This window comes from Gymnoscopelus microlampas, assembly GCF_963454915.1.
Source record: "Gymnoscopelus microlampas genome assembly, chromosome: 16".
In the NCBI taxonomy this organism is placed as follows: Eukaryota; Metazoa; Chordata; class Actinopteri; order Myctophiformes; family Myctophidae; genus Gymnoscopelus; species Gymnoscopelus microlampas.
Window position 1 is genome coordinate 45,775,301 of NC_139953.1, and position 21,685 is coordinate 45,796,985.

General features: G+C 43.1%; 1 protein-coding gene across 1 annotated transcript; it reads left to right on the forward strand.

Moving 5' to 3' along the window:
• Positions 1 to 432: 432 nt before the first annotated feature.
• On the forward strand, positions 433 to 11,010 carry LOC311063027 (deoxyribonuclease-1-like; the record flags this gene model as incomplete). The annotated part of the gene is made up of 10 exons (XM_084082243.1): positions 433 to 464; positions 1,389 to 1,433; positions 3,393 to 3,570; positions 4,263 to 4,360; positions 4,938 to 5,036; positions 6,744 to 6,844; positions 7,136 to 7,257; positions 8,891 to 9,060; positions 9,299 to 9,407; positions 10,861 to 11,010. The coding sequence occupies 10 exons, from the start codon at positions 433 to 435 to the stop codon at positions 10,906 to 10,908; spliced, it is 1,002 nt and encodes a 333-aa protein (XP_083938369.1). The 3' UTR covers positions 10,909 to 11,010.
• Between the last annotated feature and the right edge of the window lie 10,675 nt (positions 11,011 to 21,685).

The following is a 21,685-nucleotide window of genomic DNA, read 5'->3' on the forward strand; positions in this document are numbered from 1 at the left end:
ATTTGTGCATTACTCTACACCAGTTATTCTCAAACGCTTTAGCTGAAGACCCAAGAGAGATATTTGATGCCTTCCCGGGATTTATTTTGAAAAACGTTTGAATTTGGATTTGTAAAATATTTTGGAATAATAATTAAAAACAAAAAAGTAGGGAATAAAATTAAGGTGTATTTACTCGTAACCCCCCAAAAAATGGTCCACAACCCGACCCACTGTTTGGGAAACAGTGCTCTTCACACGCTATTCTTATCTGTATCTACGATTTGTTCTGTATCTTTACCTGTGTTTTAAGCTGCTGTGCTGCCTCTGGAGACTGGATCAATAAAGGTTTATCTATCTACAAACCAGCCACTATAGAGACCTTCTGGTGCTGCCTCTGAGAACTGACTGGATTCACATTCTGTGCTTTCTCTTCAGCAGTAGTAGGTAACTATGGTAATGTTGATGAGAAAGTGCAACACAGAGTAACACATGCAGAAATTGTAGATGTTTAACTTTTTTTATGCATCTAGTTTTGTTGCAATGAATGGTGATTAGTTTATTTCCCAAATGGTTAAATTGGGTCAAATTCATCAAAAACATCTGCAAAGCACAGTGGAATATTAAACGGCAACATATGCAAAGGAGGAATAGGCCTGCACTTGTAAGAAACTCTTTGTAGAGAGTTCATTGTAAGTTCTTGCATTGCAACCTTGCATGTGTGGTAAAGTGCACATCTGTGTTAATGAGGTGGAAATGAGGGTCCAGACATTCTTTCTCCATAGTTAATTTATTAAGGAGAACAAAAAGGGGGTTACATAGTTACATATACAGGACCTTCTATGGTAGATTTTCAATGGCAAAGACTCCCAAAAATATCCAAGTACAGAGAATTGGGCTGCTATTTAACCCAGTGTGTATGCACGTGCACGCTATCTTCTAAGTTTGTGCGTGAGGTGTGTGTGCTCTGGTCCAGATGTCTAAATGTGTGTGACCTGTGTGTGTGTGTGTGTGACCTGTGTGTGTGTGTGTGTGTGTGTGTGTGTGTGTGTGTGTGTGTGTGTGTGTGTGTGTGTGTGTGTGTGTGTGTGTGTGTGTGTGTGTGTGTGTGTGTGTGTGTGTGTGTGGGGGCATGCAAAGATGTACTTCAGTGTGCATGTATGCATGTGCATTCTCCGTCTGAAAATGTGTGTGTAAATGTGTATGTGTTTAATTTGTGTGTGTGTGTGTGTGTGTGTGTGTGTGTGTGTGTGTGTGTGTGTGTGTGTGTGTGTGTGTGTGTGTGTGTGTGTGTGTGTGTGTGTGTGTGTGTGTGTGTGTGTGTGTGTGTGTGTGTGTGTGTTTGTCCATATGTGTGTATGTACATGCTCTCTGTGCATGAGTTGTGTGATTGTGTGTGTATGTGCCAGGGCAGTGTGCAAGGGCAGCGCCCTGGCTCCTAAAGGTCAGCTAAGGTCTGGTGACATCTGGCCAACATCCTGTGAAATGGACACCTAGTGTTATTGCAACCACTCTGGAATAATATGAGCTGTGCTGCTCAGTATGAGTCTTAAAGCTCTCAATATCAGTCTTAAAGCCTTGTCTGAATTAAGATACTACACATGAAAATAACAGTAACAATGTTTCCTTTCTAAACATTTTATCCCAGTCCTGTTTGTTTTTTTAAATGAATGACGTGGCAGAATACCAATATATAAGAAACATGTATACAGGGGAAATCCTATGTAAAGTTAGGAGGCCTCCAGATGCTTCCACTCTCAAATCAGCGAGCACTCAGTGGGACTAGGCTAAAGGTCTAAGGGAGAGCTTCTGGGAAAGTAGCCATGAAAGGTCCTCTAAGAGGCCAAGTGCAAACATGCACACAAATCATCAAGTTATCATGAGTTATCAGACCAACTTTTTTTTAGAGCGAACTCTGAAATTCTCGGAAATGAAGTAATTCAGATGGTGTTATGTGCCTGATAGATTGAGAAATAACCAGACAGGAAGGAGGGGGCCGACCAAAAGGAATTAAAACACATTAAGGAGGGTATAAATGTTGTGGAGATATTATATTTAACAAGGACTGAACGGAGAGGAGCTCGTGAGCACTGCCTGATTCTGCAATGCTGTTTGTAACCTGCCTGCACGCAAATAAACAGATGATGATTGAGGATCTGCTTGGACTCTAAGGGCCCTATACAGTAAAAGACCATACTGGCTAAACCTACTAATTTGGTATTTAGGACTGCGCAAGGGGCGTTACCCCACAAAAGGGGGTACAAGCCGTATGCGTAGGTGTGGTTTGGGCGATACAATAATAAAACCAATCACCGTGCCAGATGCCATTATCTTTAAGAAAAGACTGCGCAAGCCATTATCCCCAATGCAATCTTATGCTCGCCCTGTCTGCAGTGTTGCCAGGTCTGCTTATTATAAGACACATTGGGCTTGTAAAGTTGCTTGTAAATAATGGTAGAACGGTTGTGAGCTTGTAGATCGGCTATTTTCAAATAGCCAACATAAATATATAAGTGCTCATGTGGCCTATTATAGTCACTTCTTTTGGGCTTATGTTTTATAGACCTGGTTGCTTATTCCCCTCACAAATTCTGGCAACACAGCAGTTGTATGGATGTATGGAAAAACACTTAGGCCCTTACTTTTGGCACTGCTATACCCGCACCCGTTTCCCACTAGCCGTGAATTTCTGCCCATTAGGCTGTGAAAAACGGATAAGGGAGCTGGCACTGTCCCTAAACACTATTCATTATGCTGACACTATTTGCGCCTGGAGATGTGGCCGTGGGCGTGTTGTTGCATTATCCCCAAAATTACTATTTTACCCACACACGTTTGAAAAAGTATATAGCGGAATCTAAAACCACCCGCAATGCCAACTTGGTTTGGTAGAGTGCACCTACAATGGACAGACGGCCAGTGCGCGCAGTGGCAGAACATTTGAGGTCGCCCTCTCTCCTCATTCTCAACAAATCTCTGTGATTATAATTTTCCTATAATCAGCAGAAGTGAGTGTCAATTCCTCGTGAAGATGATAGTCTATTCAAAGAAGACAATGTGTGCGTCATGCAATGCTCTCCAAATTACACACTTCAGTTGTATTCATCGATTATGCAGGAAATCATGATAAAATTCTCTCTAATCAGTCACATGTATGCAGGTGATACAGTACGTATATATGTCTATCAAATGTGGTTTTATTGAAAGGCAATCAAAGGCTAGAGCTTGGAAACCAAACGTCGGGTGTATATTTTCCAATGTTAAATCCCCACTGCTGAGCTGAAGAGGTGATAGAGTATCCTAGTCTACAGGTATTCACTTCATGATCCCATTTCTCATGGGTTAGGCCACTGAAGTTTTATTTTACATGTTACCTACCTGCTCTTACCTGACCTTATCCCTTCCCACCCCAGGATGCATTTAGTGTGTTGTCTGGTCCTCTTGCTGGGTGGGTTGCAGCTGACCTGTGCTCAGCTCAGGGTGGGAGCCTGGAACCTCGAGTGTTTTGGTCCGAAGAAGGCCAATCTTCCAGGTGTTTCCAAAAGTCCTCCAACTCTCCAAAAAGCCACCATCCTGAATTACATCGCCATGGTATGAAACACTGCAGGCTTTCACACTGTTTCTCTGTGTAATCGCATGTAAATAATCGACCTATCTCGTCAACCCCAATCAGAAAAATGCAGAAATCCTGAAATATCGCCATGGTATGAAACACTGCAGGCTTGCTAGTTTCTCTGGGTTATCACATTTGACCAAATAATTGTCCTGATACAAATAACCTGGATACTGTGTATGTTCATGAAAAACAATTTCTATGTTTCAGTTACAAAAGTACATAATATGTTTTTTCTTTTCTTTTTTATGAAGCTTAATGTTGATACTATACTGGAACTTTAAGTGTATACTTGCATTGAAAAATCTTTATACAGTTCACTTCACTTAAATTGCACAGTCACAAGTATTCCTACAGTACATAGTGCTACTGCCTTTCATTTAAATTTGATGCTTACACTTTCCAGTTGTGCAAAAGCAGAGGCCATATTGTAGTTTTTCCTTTCATTAACCCTATCACCTAAGCTTACAGTGATGATGTAGATTTCAGTAGAATTAACACATTGCATTTTTTTAATTAATTGGTTAGCATTTTTATATTTTCAATTTACATGTTATGAAAACATTAAAATAAGTTCAACTGCTGTTACAACTACATTTACTGTAAAAAGTAATGAAAACTCAAATGGTCAAAAATAATGTCAATGTTTCCTTAAACATTTGTTTTGTAGGTTATCTGTAACTATGACATCATTCTGATCCAGGAGGTCAGAGACAGTAGCATTAATGTGCCTGTAATGATGGCACTGATGACAGCGGTCAACAACCAGTAAGACCATCTCTGTAATTCCAGTGATTTTACATGGTTTTCAAGCCATTTCTAGGTTGAATTAGCAGCACTGAGAGGACATGATGATCTCTCTGTTGCTCTCAGTGCTACTCATTCAAAAGTAAACTTTTAAAAGATGTGCTAAATTACAAATGAATTTGTTAGTATTTAATGTGCTTTGTAGAAATATATATTGAATGCACTTTAAAACAAGTATACAAGTGTATTTGTGCTAAAAGTATACTTTTTTTTTAGTATAGAAAAATACATAATTTATTCACTTGGGTAGACTAGTTAAATTAGACTAGTCATTGTGCCATGCCTTGTCTGTGTCTCAGAGCACTTCTGAATTAAGTTATTGTGAATGTTAGTGTCTGAATGTGATACTGTGTGTGTGTGTGTGTGTGTGTGTGTGTGTGTGTGTGTGCGTGCGTGCGTGCGTGCGTGCGTGCGTGCGTGCGTGCGTGCGTGCGTGCGTGCGTGCGTGCGTGCGTGCGTGCGTGCGTGCGTGTGTGTGTGTGTGTGTGTGTGTGTGTGAGTGAGTGTGTGTAATTGTGTTTGTGTTTATTCATCTCAGAGCATCTCAGTACCTCAGCATCCACAGTGAACCACTGGGTCGCACTCCCAACAGCGCCAGTGGCATGTCCTACAAGGAACGATACCTTTACATCTACAAGTACAGTAAAACACATGCATCACTCTGCAAGTAACACTATGATTCTTTACAGGGTTTCATACAACCACTGTAATTGACTTTTATCGTTGATGTCGGGTGGAAACCTTTCATCACCAAAACCATTACTTTACAGGAAATGGAAAAAAGAAGGGAACAACTAAAAGTTTTGATGGATCCAATGCCGTCTTGTTAATACTTTTCATTGGTTCAATATTTATAAAACCCATAGACACACTTAACCACTTTCAACCTAGCCTGTGTAGCAGGGCGGTATAAGTTAAGGTAGCCAACTACGCCACCTAGGGGATTGCGCCCTAGGAAATAGTTTTGGTAATCTAATAAACTAAAGTACACCACCTGAACACATGATAACTCCCCACTAGGTTTGTTGTACTGTAAGAATTGGGGGCAGAGGCGTGGCATAAAGTACAAACAGTAATCCAATTTATTCATATAATAAGCAATAGGGAGCAGCATTTAACAAATGATATATCAGGTTAATATACTATAACAGTGGTTCAACAACAAAATACATTGTACCTGGGATCGGCGCTGAGGCGTACCAAGGGGAACGGGGAACTAGCTAGCCAGCCCAGGGCAGTGGCACCCCTAACCACAGCACACAAAATGACAACATAATCTAAAAACACACAAAAAAAGGGGATACCACCACCACTGAAGCGGGTGTCGCCTGGTCCCGACCTGGGGCCTCAGCACCAGAACTAAAACAGAGGAAAACAATACATTAATGGGGACCAGTTACAATACATCGTTAAAATATATTTTTATATCAGGTTGGTAGGTAGACGACACAACATAATTCACACAACATAATTTGGTAACGAGCTTGATGAACCCAACACAAGGGCTGTTGGTCAAAGAGATATATCCAGGCAAAGGCAAAACAGCAGCGTGGTATTCCTCCTCACCAAGCCCACTGAGTCAAGGGCAGAGTGTACAGTGTCACAATGCCTGCGGACACACTTTGGCTCTTTGCATGGTGAAGTTACACACCCACAGCATGGAGTAGACAACCCGAGGGGGACGTGCTCTCCGTGGAGAGACGGACATTTTCAAACAGGGACCGCAAGGTTCCCAGTTCGATCCCGGGCTGGGGGGCTCCCCCAGAGTTAGTGTCGAAGTGTCCTTGAGCAAGACACTGACAGAACCCCTAATTGCTCCCGATTAGCAGGTTGGTGCCTTGCATGGTTTCCTCTGCCATCGCATCGGTGTATGAATGTGTGTGTGAATGGGTGAATGTAATGCACAATCTAAGTGCTTTGGATAAAAGCGCTATATAAATTTACCATTTACCATAACCATAACACCACCTAGTTAGGTGTAAACAACAACAGATAGATAATTTAATATAGAAAGGGGTTATTGTTAACCCCTTTCTATATACAAATATGTATCTCTTTTAACCGTAACCCTAAAGCATTTCAACAATTACAATTGAGGTATTTAGCAGACACTCTTATCCGGAATGACTTACAATAAGCAATGTAAATACAGTAATCACATACATATTATTCAGAGACAGTGCAGTGCCTGAAGAAACAGTGTCCCAGGTAAACCATTAACCTAGCATCTATATAACACACCTTTTGTTTGATTACATTATTATTATTCTCAATTAACCATAATCCTAACCTAATTCTATTTTGTTTTGATAAAAGGGTTTATTTGTTTTTCCCTTGTTATTAGCACCGCCACAGTGAATTTAATAAATTCGCACCAGTATGTACCTCCTCGTCCCCGCACTTTCGACAGACCACCTTATCTTGCCCAGTTCCAGTCCAAAGCTGGTAAGTTGACTGGTGTGTGTGTGTGTGTGTGTGTGTGTGTGTGTGTGTGTGTGTGTGTGTGTGTGTGTGTGTGTGTGTGTGTGTGTGTGTGTGTGTGTGTGTGTGTGTGTGTGTGTGTGTGTGTGTGTGTGTGTGTGTGTGTGTGTGTGTGCGCGTGTGTGTGTACTTATGCTGCTATCTATGAGAGAAATAAATGTCCTCAAATGACAAAATGTGAGGACATTTTACATGGCAGGATCCTATTAACAGACTTCACTCTCTCCTCTGTACTGTATCTCTGACCTTCCACAGATCAGAACTTGGTGTTTGTGTTGATCCCCCAGCACACCTCTCCAAAATGGGCCGCATGCAGGGAGATTGATGCTCTGGTTGATGTGGTGGATTATGCCAAAACCCGATACGGACAACTGTCTGTACGCACATAGAGTACCACACTTAGTCGCTGTCGGTCAGAAACCCATTATCTCCATATTTGAACTCTTTGTCTTTTTTTGTAAAGTAACGCCCTACTTGATCATACTACACTGTCACACAAAAACATCAAAAATAGTAGATCCACAAGCTCAAAACGTGGCACAAAGTGACACCTTTCGAGCTTAAAGGAGACATCCGGTCATTTTAAGTGTTATGTTTGATGTGCGTCAAATCACTTACCGACGTAGAAATGAAAATCGCGTGACTCCACAAATCCCCCTATCGACCCCCACCGTTGGCATGATAGTAGGATGCTGGATAGCCCAAATTCGCCTATTTTAACAAATGCAAAGTCTGTTTTTTTGCTTCTAGTACTCATTGTTGAGTCCCATGATAATGTAACAGGCGCTAAAACTCCGAGAAGCTAACGGCTAATAACAGAACGAGCTAATGCTGGGGCTGCTTATCTCTCTGCATGGCAGCCCCAGGTTGCCAGGTCGGGAGAGAAACAGGCAACCAGCATTAGCTCGTTCTGTTATTAGCCGTTAGCTTCTCGGAGTTTTAGCGCCTGTTACATTATCATGGGACTCAACAATGAGTACTAGAAGCAAAAAAACAGACTTTGCATTTGTTAAAATAGGCGAATTTGGGCTATCCAGCATCCTACTATCATGCCAACGGTGGGGGTCGATAGGGGGATTTGTGGAGTCACGCGATTTTCATTTCTACGTCGGTAAGTGATTTGACGCACATCAAACATAACTCTTAAAATGACCGGATGTCTCCTTTAAGATCTGCTACTTTTAATATTTTTTTATTTGAATCGCGAAAAGTTACAGTTTTGGACATAATGAGGTTTCCACCCGACAGAGACGTTATGCATGCTAGTGAGCATGTGTGTGCGTGTGTGCGTGCGTGCGTGCGTGCGTGCGTGTGTGCGTGTGTGTGTGTGTGTGTGTGTGTGTGTGTGTGTGTGTGTGTGTGTGTTAAAACTAGTTAAAGGTATGATTTGTCCATGTGAGACATTACAGTTCTACTAATGTGTGCTGTCAGGAGGATCAGGAGGCAGAGTGGTCGTCTGGGAATCAGAAGGTCCCCGGTTCAAATCCTCTGCTCATACTGCTTCAGTTGTTCCTGAGAAAGGCGCTGAACCATCCAACTGCTCCCTGTGTGCTCACTCTGAGCAAATCCATGTAGAGACGTAACTTACCCTCTGGATCAATATAACTACTATTTATTCATTAATGCAGGGGTCCTCAACAGGGGGTCCGGGACCCCATAGGGGGTCCTCAGAGTTACTACAGGGGGTCTGCCAAATCTTTGTGTGATATGATTTTTTTTTTTACCTTAACCACTTGAACGCTAACATCCCTTTTCTGAAGAGAACTTAAGAAAAAAATAGCAGATCTACAAGCTCACAATGCCTCGTGCTGCGAGTCGTTGTGAGCTTGTAGATAAGCTATTTTATACAACATAGAGGGGGTCCCTGCTTCATCTCTCTCTCAGCTAGGGGGTCCTTGGCCTGAAAACGTTGAAGACCCCTGCTTTAATGTAAACCATGTGAGTGAGAGTAAGTGTTCCTGTGTGTCTTATATGCTCTCTCTCTCTCCGTCTCTGTCGTCTTCATAACAGAACATACTGCTACTGGGTGACTTCAATGCAGCCTGCGCCTATGTCAGTGGGGAAGACTGGGAGGACATCCGCCTCAGGACGCAAACAACCAACTTCCATTGGCTGATCGATGACTCGATGAACACTGCTGTGGTACACAAGCACCCCAAACCACCCTGTGCCTATGATAGGTAGACACACACACACACACACACACACACACACACACACACACACACACACACACACACACACACACACACACACACACACACAAGCACGCACGCATACAAGAATAAAATGAAAATAATAAAAATACATACATACATATACACACATAGGTCTACACATGCATGCACATACAGTACATAGTGTACAATTGAAAAGGACACAAAGGCCTCATCTCCTGTCATCTTTCTGTATTTCTAGGATTGTGGCAAACCCCACCATGAAGGCACGTGTTGTGGGTGGCAGTGCTAAAGCCATTGACTTCGAACTACAATGGGCCCTCCCCTATATCGCTGGGGTACAAGTTTCGGTACGAATGTGGACATGAAAAAATATTGTTAGACCTGATCAACACAGTGTAGCAGTGTGACAGCTAAAGAGTCAGAGTTAAACCCCTAGAAAGATGATTACCATTTATAGACACAGGAGTCTGCACCTTAAGGTTTTACATATAGGCCTACATTATGTTCATTAATGCAATTTGAGGCAATAGAGCAAATCAAATATTTAACAAAGTAAATTCAACACTCAAAACTCAAAATTAGGTCAATTTTCAAAAGCTTGTTTTCACCCAAAAAATCATAATAATATAAAAATATTTTAGTTCAGATCCAGTTGATGAAATGCCAATAATCCACTAGGGAGTAACCTGTGCTTGGCATTTACAGTATGCTATTCTTGTCTCTGAAGACATGTTATGTATGTTTGTACAATGTATACGGTATACTGTATGATGTATTGTAAAACAAATAAATGAATAAATAAAATAGTCGGTACATCCTCCAAAAGTGATACATAAAAAAAACATATTCAGCAATAAAAAAGAAAATATACCAGAAAGGTGTCATTTTCAAGAGTCCAAGATAGCTGCAAGGAGCTTTGGTCTTGGTGTCCAACCCTATGTTTTAGGGCTCAATGAATGTGACTGAATCTGTGAAATTACCATCAGTCAATTATTTATTGGCAAATCCAAGATGGTGTCCGTCCCAATAAGGTGATATCCCATTGTACAACATTATGTAAAATAAAATAAAATGAACATCTCATGTCACATTTAATGTAAAAAATATATATATATATAAACCTTTTTGGAAGCATGTATATATTACACAAAGTAGTCAAGTAATCCAGGTTTACCCGACCATTATATGCACTTGTTGTCTTTGCACACCAAGTTATATGATCTCGTGAAGTTTGGTAGCAGATTCAGTTAGTACGACGTTCAGACGTTGCAAACAACAAAGATGAGATAACTTTCTTTCTGAAGGTGTTATATTGCATATTTGCATTCTTGCGAGGGTATCTGTGCACTTTCCACCAAACAGGACAGCAATTACTTGGCCTAAGATCATCAGTCACCTCTGTGGTTCCGTTTAGGTTAATTTTATGAGGGAAATTCAGTTTTCGCGTCATCCTTGCTCAAGGACACCTCGACACATAGGCCAGGAATTGAACCTGGGACGTGCTGTTTGGCTAGAGGCCTCTCTACCCATTCAGCTATTGCCGTTCACGTAAATAGTTAACTGATGATGATGTCTCTGAATCAGTCACATTCATTAAGCCTACAACCTAGGGTTAGACACCAAAACCACCTTTCTAGTGGGAATAGTATTTGAGATATAGCCATTTTAAGCTTTTTTGTATGTTTTAAGGATGCCTAGAGGTACCAGAATCAATTGAAATATCTTTAGTATCCATTTTTGGGGGGTTTAACCATATTGACCGGTCTATATTTATAAAGTTGTCAATTCTCTTTCCCACAGGCAACGGAGGTCACTGACCATTTCATTGTGGAGGTGACGCTGCAGTAAGGCTGCATGAACCCAGCTACAGCAACCAATCAACACCCTTCTCTGAATTTGAATAGATTTTGGTCTCTTCAATGAGGAAATGCTCAACGATCATGATCATGCTCTTTTCGAGAATAAATAAAGGCTTCACTAAATCAATGATGCAATCAATTATATTGACAATCAAATTCAATCAAATGTCACCTGTCATGGCTGGATTACACTGATCTGTTCTGTTGGTATTTTCACTCCAGTGGTACGGCACTGCCATCTAGTGGTGACGTCAAAAATGAATTGGTGTCTTCTTTTAGGTTTGAAAGCCATGAAGGCACACACAGCACGGACACACGCACGCACGCACGCACGCACTTATGTGTTGACCTGCGCCTTTAACGCTGTACTCCACATCACACGCCCCCACGCCCCTCCAGGAATCTGTGAATGGCTTCAATAGCTGTGGTGCGTAGTACGAGCCGGCTTGTCAGACGCTGTATGGGAGCCTGAGCGCTGGTGGTGTATTCTTCTGTCCGTACTTGGCCTACCTCTGGCCCGTGAAACCACTGTCCATGTAATCTGTCCGTTATTAGTCTGCTTGGTTTAATCTAGTTTTTCATTACATTTGACACAGTAATGGTCTCATGTTTTGTATTGTTTTCTATTTTTTAAGGTATTAAAAATGTCCATGGTGCTGAGCGGACAGCTCCCTGTAGTTAGTAGTGACTCTGTCTGTGGCGCATGTTAGATGAAGTGACTCTGTCCATGGTGCTGACCTGAGCAGCAGGCAGCTGCTCAGGTCAGCACCTGAGCAGCTGCCTGCTATAAATATATATATATTTTTTAGCACATTCAAAAATGCATCTGGCAACCGTTAAAACAAATTTGGTTACCCGTCTAGGGGGTCACGACTGTCTTTTGGTGTAGTGTTGCTTTGCCATGACCTGTTGGACATAGTATGTGTGTGTTGGAAGTTGGAACTCCATTTGTTCCCATCATGCAACATGCTCTATTTACCTTTTAGGTGTTTTATTAACCTTAACCTTTTATTAACCGTACTGAATTCTCACTGTTTCAAACACACGTCTGATGCTGTTTCCTCTCATCAGCTTTGATCACACACGCTCTGTGTGTGATCAAAGCTGATCAAAGTGCACTATGCTTTTGAACACATTTACTGATTTATCTCAAAGGTCGAATCAGCCTTCATGACAATTAGTGCAATATCACTTTTAAACTGATAATCCATTAGGCTGACCATTTGGCTCTATATGCACAACAGCCATATTGGAAAGAAATTAGGCCTCTTCCTTACTTCCTGCACAGGTTTTTCCAAGTATACCAATTAAGGCCCTGTACCATTTAGTGTAGCACGGTGGTTCTCAGAATGTTTTATTTCAAGGACCCCCATAACTCTGAGAGTGTACACATGCCCCGTGAACCCCCTCAAGGAACCATGAGGGTACCTGGACCACACTTTGAGACCCACTGGTGTAGCAGTGTTTCAAGTGAGCCAACATTTACAACATCAGCACCCTGACAATTTCTTCAAGACATCAGGTGCTACAGAAGTAAGACTGGGGCACATGACTAAACATACTGACCAGGGACGTGCACAGATAGACTTTAGGTGGCGCTATAGCACCTGCCCTTTGCCCTCTTGACCAGAAGTGCCCTTTTGAAAAAAAGGAAAAGAAACGTTTTTTTTTTACAGCAGGGGTCTTCAACAGGGGGTCCGGGACCCCTAGGGGGTCCTCAGAGTTACTACAGGGGGTCCTTCAAAGCTTTATGTGATATGATTTTTCTTTTTACCATAACCACTCGAAACCTAGCATCCCTTTTCTGAGGAGAGCTTTAGCCAAAAATAGCAGATCTACAAGCCCACAACGCCTCGCGCTGCGAGGCGTTGTGGGCTTGTAGATCGGCTATTTTTGGCCAAGAGGAATAGGTGTAGAGGGAAAAAAGAGCAGACCAAGTAAACAAAAAAAAGTATAATTTACTTGAGCCCCTGCCCCTCAAAATGTCTGTGCACGCCACTGCTACTGACAGGGACAGGGCAAGGAACTAGCCCAGTAGAGACAGGGCTGGGTGGAAAACAAACAATGAGGCACACAATGATACAGTCAAACAAACCAGACAGGGAGACAAGGGAACACACCCACCCATTAAAACCGGGAAAGCATCGGTATAATCATTTTAGATTTTAGCTACTATATACAGCAACACAAGTGTTTTCTTAGGATTTAGAACAGTGGTTTAGAACAGTAGTTTTCAAAATGTAAAAGATATACAAGCTCACAGCGCTTCACTTTGTGCCATGCTGCAAGCTTGTACATGTGCTATTTCTGACCACTTTAAAAAACATCTTCTGTTTGAAAAAACTTAAGGAATGTAACTGTTCAACATGCATTCTGCCACAGATCAACACATGCACATTATATGAACGGTTTAGATAAAAATCAATCAATGAAACCATTATTGAATTTGTTAGTGAATCTCACCTGCTCTTTATAATGAGTGACATATTTGTGAAAAAATAATAAAGGAATACTACGAAGCCCTGGGGTGACCATAGACAGAAAAAAAAACTAGATTTTTTTTCCTTGGCTGAATGAGCTACACATTGCACAATTATGCACTGACACGCACACCTGCTGGAGCCAGTTGCACCACCTCACACTAAGTTCAAACTTAGCCTAGTTATAACACAGAACAAGCAAACAGTCTTCAGCTGGGTTGTCCAGGTGGAACCAGTCTCTCAATCAGTGCCAAACATAGAGGGGAGCAGGAGCAGAGTTACAACAGGACAATGCAGGCACACTAGTTTTGTATGTTTCATAAATTTCCTTTATTTTGTTTGTTGAATCAAAAAGTGATAAGATAGTAATCATTGTAATTTTCAGGTGTGCTTACCAATTTCACTCAATCAGGAGAGATAACCCATTTATAGTGTTCCAGTTGCAATCTTTTCTGATTTTAGTATTCAAAAGTACACATTACAAAGTGTATTTCTCTGTTTAATATCAATGCAGTGCTATATTAAAATGTCGATGTTTTCGATCGACGATCAATAATTTGTGAAAATATCAGATCAGACAGCAGTGAGATGGGTCACCTGTCTGAGAGAGAGAGAGAGAGAGAGAGAGAGAGAGAGAGAGAGAGAGAGAGAGAGAGAGAGAGAGAGAGAGAGAGAGAGAGAGAGAGAGAGAGAGAGAGAGAGAGAGAGAGGGAGAGAGAGAGAGAGAGAGAGAGAGGGGAGAGGAGAGGCTCTGTCATCCCGGTCAGTAGAGAGAGGTGACCCCGCTCCGGGGCAGCTGGGCCTTAAAGGTCAAAGTTCACCCGGCAGTCCAAGAGAAGACGGAGGTCTTCACCTCCTTCTTCTCCACTGCCGCTCGTTAGTGCCTCCTCCTCCACACAGCCTCCTCTGCAGTAGCATCAGCTTTTGGCCGCTCTGTTCACCTGCTGGAGCCATAGACTGTATAAATGAGATGGACAAACCCCCTCCGCTGCTTTCTACAGACCGAAAATGAAGCCTTTGCTGCAAGACTGTAGGTCCGCCATCTTTCAATACGCGTCAGAATGAGTTCAGACCATTATTGGTTGGGTAACTTGTCAATCAAGAGCGGGGGGGCGGGGAATGAATGCTATTGGTTGTGTAGCGTGTCAATCAAATCATCCCGCCCCTCCTAGAGAATAGCCTACTTTATCGTCAATTTTATAATAAATAGAACCATAATTTAGCAAAACGCATATCCTGATGATTGAAAGGAGACTTTAAACTAGCGACTGGAAGCATATAGAATTTATGACAATTTTTATTACAGTAAGAAAATCTAGTCTAAAGTTTGTCAAAAAACCCATTCACTTGCGCTAAAATAAATTCTTTCTGAACCCACAGGTCGGCGCAGGGTAAAACAGCGCCACTCTGGCCATTTTGTCGGCCTCATCGTAAATATCTCAGCCTTGCCCCTTGGCTGGAGCCAAGACTGGTCTGCGTGCGTGCGTGCGTGCGTGCGTGCGTGCGTGCGTGCGTGCGTGTGGGTGTGTGGGTTGTACCGCGTGCCAGATGCTAGCAGCTGAAACAGTCCATGGTGGGGGTGTCTGGGGTCCCTGATAATCCTGCAGGCTTTACTGACACACAGTGCAGTTGGATACGTTGTAACTGTCCTGTGGAAACCTTGTACGCCAAAAACTGTTACTTTACAGGAAATGGGAAAAAGAACCTGTGTTCAGGTTGGATCCAATACTATCTAGTCACAAGCTCTTGTTAATGCTTTTAATTGGTTCAATATCTATAACAAGGCCCTGGTCCTGGGTTTGATTCCCGCCGGGGACGCTGTGGGTCCCCTAGGGTAGTTAATACCCTCACAAAACATGCAGTAATCCTGGTCTCTATACTGCCTCCCCCTGGGAAAGGAACTGGTTGGAATAACGTGTTCCTTCCACGTGCCACATCCTACCGAGGAAACTCTCCCCTGTCAGGTGATAAGAAGTGACTTGCTTGCTCCTCATGCATTGAAAGAGGCATGAGCTCAGCTCTGGGCTCTCCCCAGGCTGGCAGAAGGAGAGTAGCGCCCAGGATTACATAGGCAATTGGCAATGGGTGAAAAAATGGGTTACAAAATCGTGGGATGATGTACTCTGTTACAAGTACTGTAAAGTCCGGAATTAAAGATGTACTTGAGTAAAAGTACAAAAGTATTGGTATCAAAATGTACTTAAAGTACCTAAAGTAAAAGTATTGAAATCTTTGAAAATAGCAGATCTACAAGTTCACAACTCGTTGCGATGCGGCGCGTTGTGAGCTTTTGGATCAGCTATTTTCAAATGGCCTATGTATAAAATAGGGCTGAAGTGGTTAATGTATGTTTTATAATGTAATAATTTATATCTGCAAAATAACTAGTAAGTTTTCAAATAATTGTAGTGGAGTAAAAGTACAATATTTGCCTCTGAGATGTAGTGGAGTAGAAGTAAAACAATTGGAAATACTCCAGTGAAGTAAAAGTACCTCAACATTGTACTTAGGTAGAGTACTTGAGTAAATGTACTTAGTTACTTTACACCACTGCCCAACTACTGCCTCACATAATGTTAGGGGCTGTAGTCTGTTCTCACCAAGCATTCCGCTCGAGCGGGGCGAGTGGTCCGCTCAATAAATGTGGGCGAGCGTATTTTGGAGCGAGCGTGTTCCGGTTACCATTCAGGTCGGTACTATAGCCTGGTTCCAGACCATAGACCCCGCCCACTCCCTGAGTGGCGCTCCTCTTGGTCTGGTGTCATAATGTGAGCGTATGGCTTTTCACGGTAGAAGAAATACCTGTCAAATCAGAGTCGGAGGTGGGGGTGGGTCTAACGACAAGCCAATCAGCGCCACGGGGCGTTCTCAAGCTGTGCGACACTAGCCTGCAACGTTTGGTTTAGGGCAGGGGTCTTCAACAGGGGGTCCGGGACCCCTAGGGGGTCCTCAGAGTTACTACAGGGGGTCCGCCAAATCTTTGAAATCGTTGTGTGCTATGATTTTCTTTTTTACATTAACCACTTGAACCCTAGCATCCCTTTTCTGAGTAGAACTTTAGCCAAAAATAGCGTATCTACAAGCTCACAACGCCTCGCAGCGCGAGGCGTTGTGAGCTTGTAGATATGCTATTTTTGGCAGAGGTTTAGGTGTAGAGGGAAAAAAGTGCAGACCAAGTAAACAAAAAAAGTTTAATCTGAAACACAATTTTATACAATATAGAGGGGGTCCCTGCTTCATCTCTCTTTCAGCTAGGGGGTCCTTGGCCTGAAAACGTTGAAGACCCCTGGTTTAGGGAAATGCTAATCCCCTCCCCCAAGTGATCGACTTCATCGAAAATCAGGCTAGGTCGGTACAGTTGTATACCAGGCGGTGGGTGACACAGTGTCAGGATGCTGTCTGTGGTTCCCCTGAAGAACACCTGGAGGATCCAGGATCTTTAGTGGCTCTCATGTGTCTGTATGTGTCTCTCATGTGTCTGTATGTGTCTCTCATGTATTTATGTATGTGGAAATCATATGTAGATATGTTTACATACAATTAGATGTAATTAAATATACTTAGATATTTAGATATAATTAGATATGTTAAAAAATGTATTTAGATGTGCTCGGTATGTTTATAGTCTTCTGGCTGTGTACGGATGTGTGCATGTGTATGTGTGTGCGTCTGCATGTGCGTGTGTGTGCGTGCGCGTACTGATGCGCGCACGTGCGTGCATGTGCGCGTGTGTGCGTTTGTGTGTGTGTGTGTGTGTGTGTGTGTGTGTGTGTGTGTGTGTGTGTGTGTGTGTGTGTGTGTGTGTGTGTGTGTGTGTGCGTGTGTGTGTGTGTGTGTAGTTGTGTCTAACGATGCCAAGGTCAGTGTGTGCACAGCGCTCATCCATCAGCCAGAACAGCCTGCACTAATTATACAGCCGAGCAAGAGACCATATTATACACATGGAGAGAGTATGTGTGTGTGTGTGTGTGTGTGTGTGTGTGTGTGTGTGTGTGTGTGTGTGTGTGTGTGTGTGTGTGTGTGTGTGTGTGTTTGCATGCGTGCGCATGCGTGCGCATGCGTACGCGCGCGTGCATGCGTGTGTGGTTGTGTCTGTGTGTGCGTGTGCGTTGTTTGAGTGTCTTTTTCAGACATTGTGGCTGGAAATAGAATTGAAGAGACCTGCAGTCTCACATGCACACACGAGCACGCGCACGCGCACACACACACACACACACACACACACACACACACACACACACACACACACACACACACACACACACACACAAACACACACTCCAGTGCATGTGCTGTCTGTATTGTATGCTTTAATATCTGGGTTGTCTGTTTGTTGCTACAATCTGTAAGTGTTTTATGTCCGTCGTCTCCCCCTGCTGAGGGAGAGAGGTAATTGCAACTGCATTCTGAACTAACACTGATTGATTACTGTTTGTATGCATTACACACATGATACACACATGATACACACATGATACACACATGATACACACATACACACTACACTCATGTTATTTCACGGCTTGGTTGAGTGCTTGATTCTGATTGGTCATTCGCTGAATTCGCTGAATTGAAGAGAGAGAGAGAGAGGGTTAAACTTTAAGGGCTAACCCCCCTCCCCAAAGAGGTGTGTGTGAGAGAGAGAGAGAGAGAGAGAGAGAGAGAGAGAGAGAGAGAGAGAGAGAGAGAGAGAGAGAGAGAGAGAGAGAGAGATCAGGGAGTAACATCTAAAGGACGAGTGGGAACTGAACAGAACAGAGGAGAGTGACAGACACCAACTTCTAGGAAAATAATGAGATTACACTGAAGAGGAGGAGAGAGAGAGAGAGAGAGAGAGAGAGAGAGAGAGAGAGAGAGAGAGAGAGAGAGAGAGAGGAGGAGGAGACCTATCTATCTGTCAATCTATCTATCTATCTGAGACATGTATTCTCCATTGAGAGTGTCTCGTCGCCATGGGAACCGCAGTGTGATTGACAGAAGCCGTGCTTACACCATCAATCCCGCCGCCAGGGACCAAGATGGCTGCCTGTTTCCACGGAGACCGCCTGCTCCCCAATAACACCCCCCCCCCAAAAAAAAAGTAGAGACAGAGAGAGAGAGAGAGAGACAGACAGAGAGAGAAAAGGAAATGACACAAAATTTAAGTCCTGTACTGCATATGACAGACAGACAGACAGACAACACAAGGTAATACATCAAAACCATAGAAATAGTAATCTACTAATAAAACTAATACATAAGTAAACCAGCAACCTATCATCAGTCTAACCGTAGAATACTGTCCAAAAAAATCAATAATCTGTACATTGAAACTATACACACAATAGGATTCATCTGTCTACATAACATGATATTTAAGTTACATTTAGTTACATACGCCTGCAAGGTCGTCAAGGTTAAGGGAAGTGCTACGGGCTAAGATGAGTCTTCAGATTACGGCGGAAGATTGAGTCTGCAGTCTAATTGCTATGGGGAGTTCATTCCATAGTTTGGGAGCCAGAAGGGAGGAGAGTCTGGGTCGTGTGGACAGACAGACAGACAGACAGACAGACAGACAGACAGACAGACAGACAGACAGACAGACAGACAGACAGACTACATCCCCAGTGCTCAGTCCGAGCAGAGGACGTCTAAGGACACAAGATTAGAAACTCATAGACTAACAGTAGACTATGTATTGTAGACACATATACGTACTGATATACAGTATATACTAAGTATATGTTTGTGCGTGTGCGTGTGTGTTGTATTAATGCTGTAATCAGTGTTGTGCAGGATGGGGGGACAGCTGATTACCTCTGACACACAATAATGATCTATCACTAAATACTCTCTCTCTCTCTTTCTGTCTCTCTCTCTCTCATCTCTCTCTCTCTCTCCTCTCTCTCTCTCTGTGTCTCTCCTCTCCTCTCTCTCTCTCTCTCTCTCTCTCTCTCTCTCTTCTCTCTCTCTCTCTCTCCTCCTCTCTCCTCTCTCTCTCTCAAAGTCAGACTGTTAATCCAGATCAGAGATTTAGGTTTAAACACACACGCACACGCGCACCAACGCACACACACGCACACGCACACTCTCCGGTTGAATGGTTCTGATCTGCTGCAGGACGAGTTGTGAATCTCAAACCACTCAGTCAGTCAGTCAGTCAGTCAGTCAGTCAGTCAGTCAGTCAGTCAGTTAGTAGAGTAAAACGTTTAAGACTCTGATCTAACAGCTGCAGTAAATGTCAAACCCCTAGACTTAAAGGTAAAGTATGCAACTTTGCCCTACGTTTACATGAGAAAACAATAAATACATGTATTACCCATCGGTTCCTCTACCAGCAGTCATCAGCCACTGGAGTAGTATGGTGGTGTTTACCTGCAGAAACACACTAGAGTAGTAGTGTGGTGGTGTTTACCTGCAGAAACACACTGGAGTAGAAGTGTGTGGTGTTTACCTGCAGAAACACACTGGAGTAGTAGTGTGGTGGTGTTTACCTGCAGAAACACACTACAGTAGTGTGGTGGTGTTTACCTGCAGAAACACACTACAGTAGTGTGGTGGTGTTTACCTGCAGAAACACACTACAGTAGTGTGGTGGTGTTTACCTGCAGAAACACACTACAGTAGTGTGGTGGTGTTTACCTGCAGAAACACACTGGAGTAGTAGTGTGGTGGTGTTTACCTGCAGAAACACACTACAGTAGTGTGGTGGTGTTTACCTGCAGAAACACACTACAGTAGTATGGTGGTGTTTACCTGCAGAAACACACTGGAGTAGTAGTGTGGTGGTGTTTACCTGCAGAAACACACTACAGTAGTGTGGTGGTGTTTACCTGCAGAAACACACTACAGTAGTGTGGTGGTGTTTACCTACAGCAACACACTACAGTAGTGTGGTGGTGTTTTACCTGCAGAAAACACACTACAGTAGTGTGGTGGTGTTTACCTACAGAAACACACTACAGTAGTGTGGTGGTGTTTACCTGCAGAAACACACTACAGTAGTGTGGTGGTGTTTACCTGCAGAAACACACTACAGTAGTGTGGTGGTGTTTACCTGCAGAAACACACTGAGTAGTGTGGTGGTGTTTACCTGCAGAAACACACTGAGTAGTAGTGTGGTGGTGTTTACCTGCAGAAACACACTACAGTAGTGTGGTGGTGTTTACCTGCAGAAACACACTGGAGTAGTGTGGTGGTGTTTACCTGCAGAAACACACTGAAGTAGTAGTGTGGTGGTGTTTACCTGCAGAAACACACTGGAGTAGTAGTGTGGTGGTGTTTTACCTGCAGAAACACACTACAGTAGTGTGGTGTGTTTACCTGCAGAAACACACTACAGTAGTGTGGTGTGTTTACCTGCAGAAACACACTACAGTAGTGTGGTGGTGTTTACCTGCAGAAACACACTAGAGTAGTAGTGTGGTGGTGTTTACCTGCAGAAATACACTACAGTAGTGTGGTGGTGTTTACCTGCAGAAACACACTACAGTAGTGTGGTGGTGTTTACCTGCAGAAACACACTAGAGTAGTAGTGTGGTGGTGTTTACCTGCAGAAACACACTGGAGTAGTAGTGTGTGGTGTTTACCTGCAGAAACACACTACAGTAGTGTGGTGTGTTTACCTGCAGAAACACACTACAGTTAGTGTGGTGGTGTTTACCTGCAGAAACACACTACAGTAGTGTGGTGGTGTTTACCTGCAGAAACACACTAGAGTAGTAGTGTGGTGGTGTTTACCTGCAGAAATACACTACAGTAGTGTGGTGGTGTTTACCTGCAGAAACACACTACAGTAGTGTGGTGATGTTTACCTGCAGAAACACACTGGAGTAGTCGAGCGCCGACTATGAAGTGGAAAATTCTCATCCTGACTGACTTTGTTCATGTCTATATTTTGAGCGTCTCATAGGCTTATATTAATTTTCTACCTACCGCGGAGCTCCGATGGTACATGAAAAATTAAAACGTGTGGTTCACCGCTGTTGTATTAACTTGCCTGAATGTAAGTTGGGGCAGTGGTGTCAGTTCAGCAAAAGCTGAGGTATGGCAAGGTTATTGCCAACTCCCAGAGATTACAATTAGGGACACCTATCCTGGGCTGTCCTACTGTCTGTCTCTCCTACACCGTCTCACTCTCAGCTGGTCCTGCTGTCTGTCTCTCCTACACTGTCTCCTTCTCTGCTGTCCTACCTGTCTGTCTCTCCTACACTGTCTCCCCTCTCTGCTGTCGTCTGCCTGTCAGTGGAACGAGCACAGAGAGACAGACAGTATAGGTAAATGTATTATTTAAGAGTCTTTATCTAG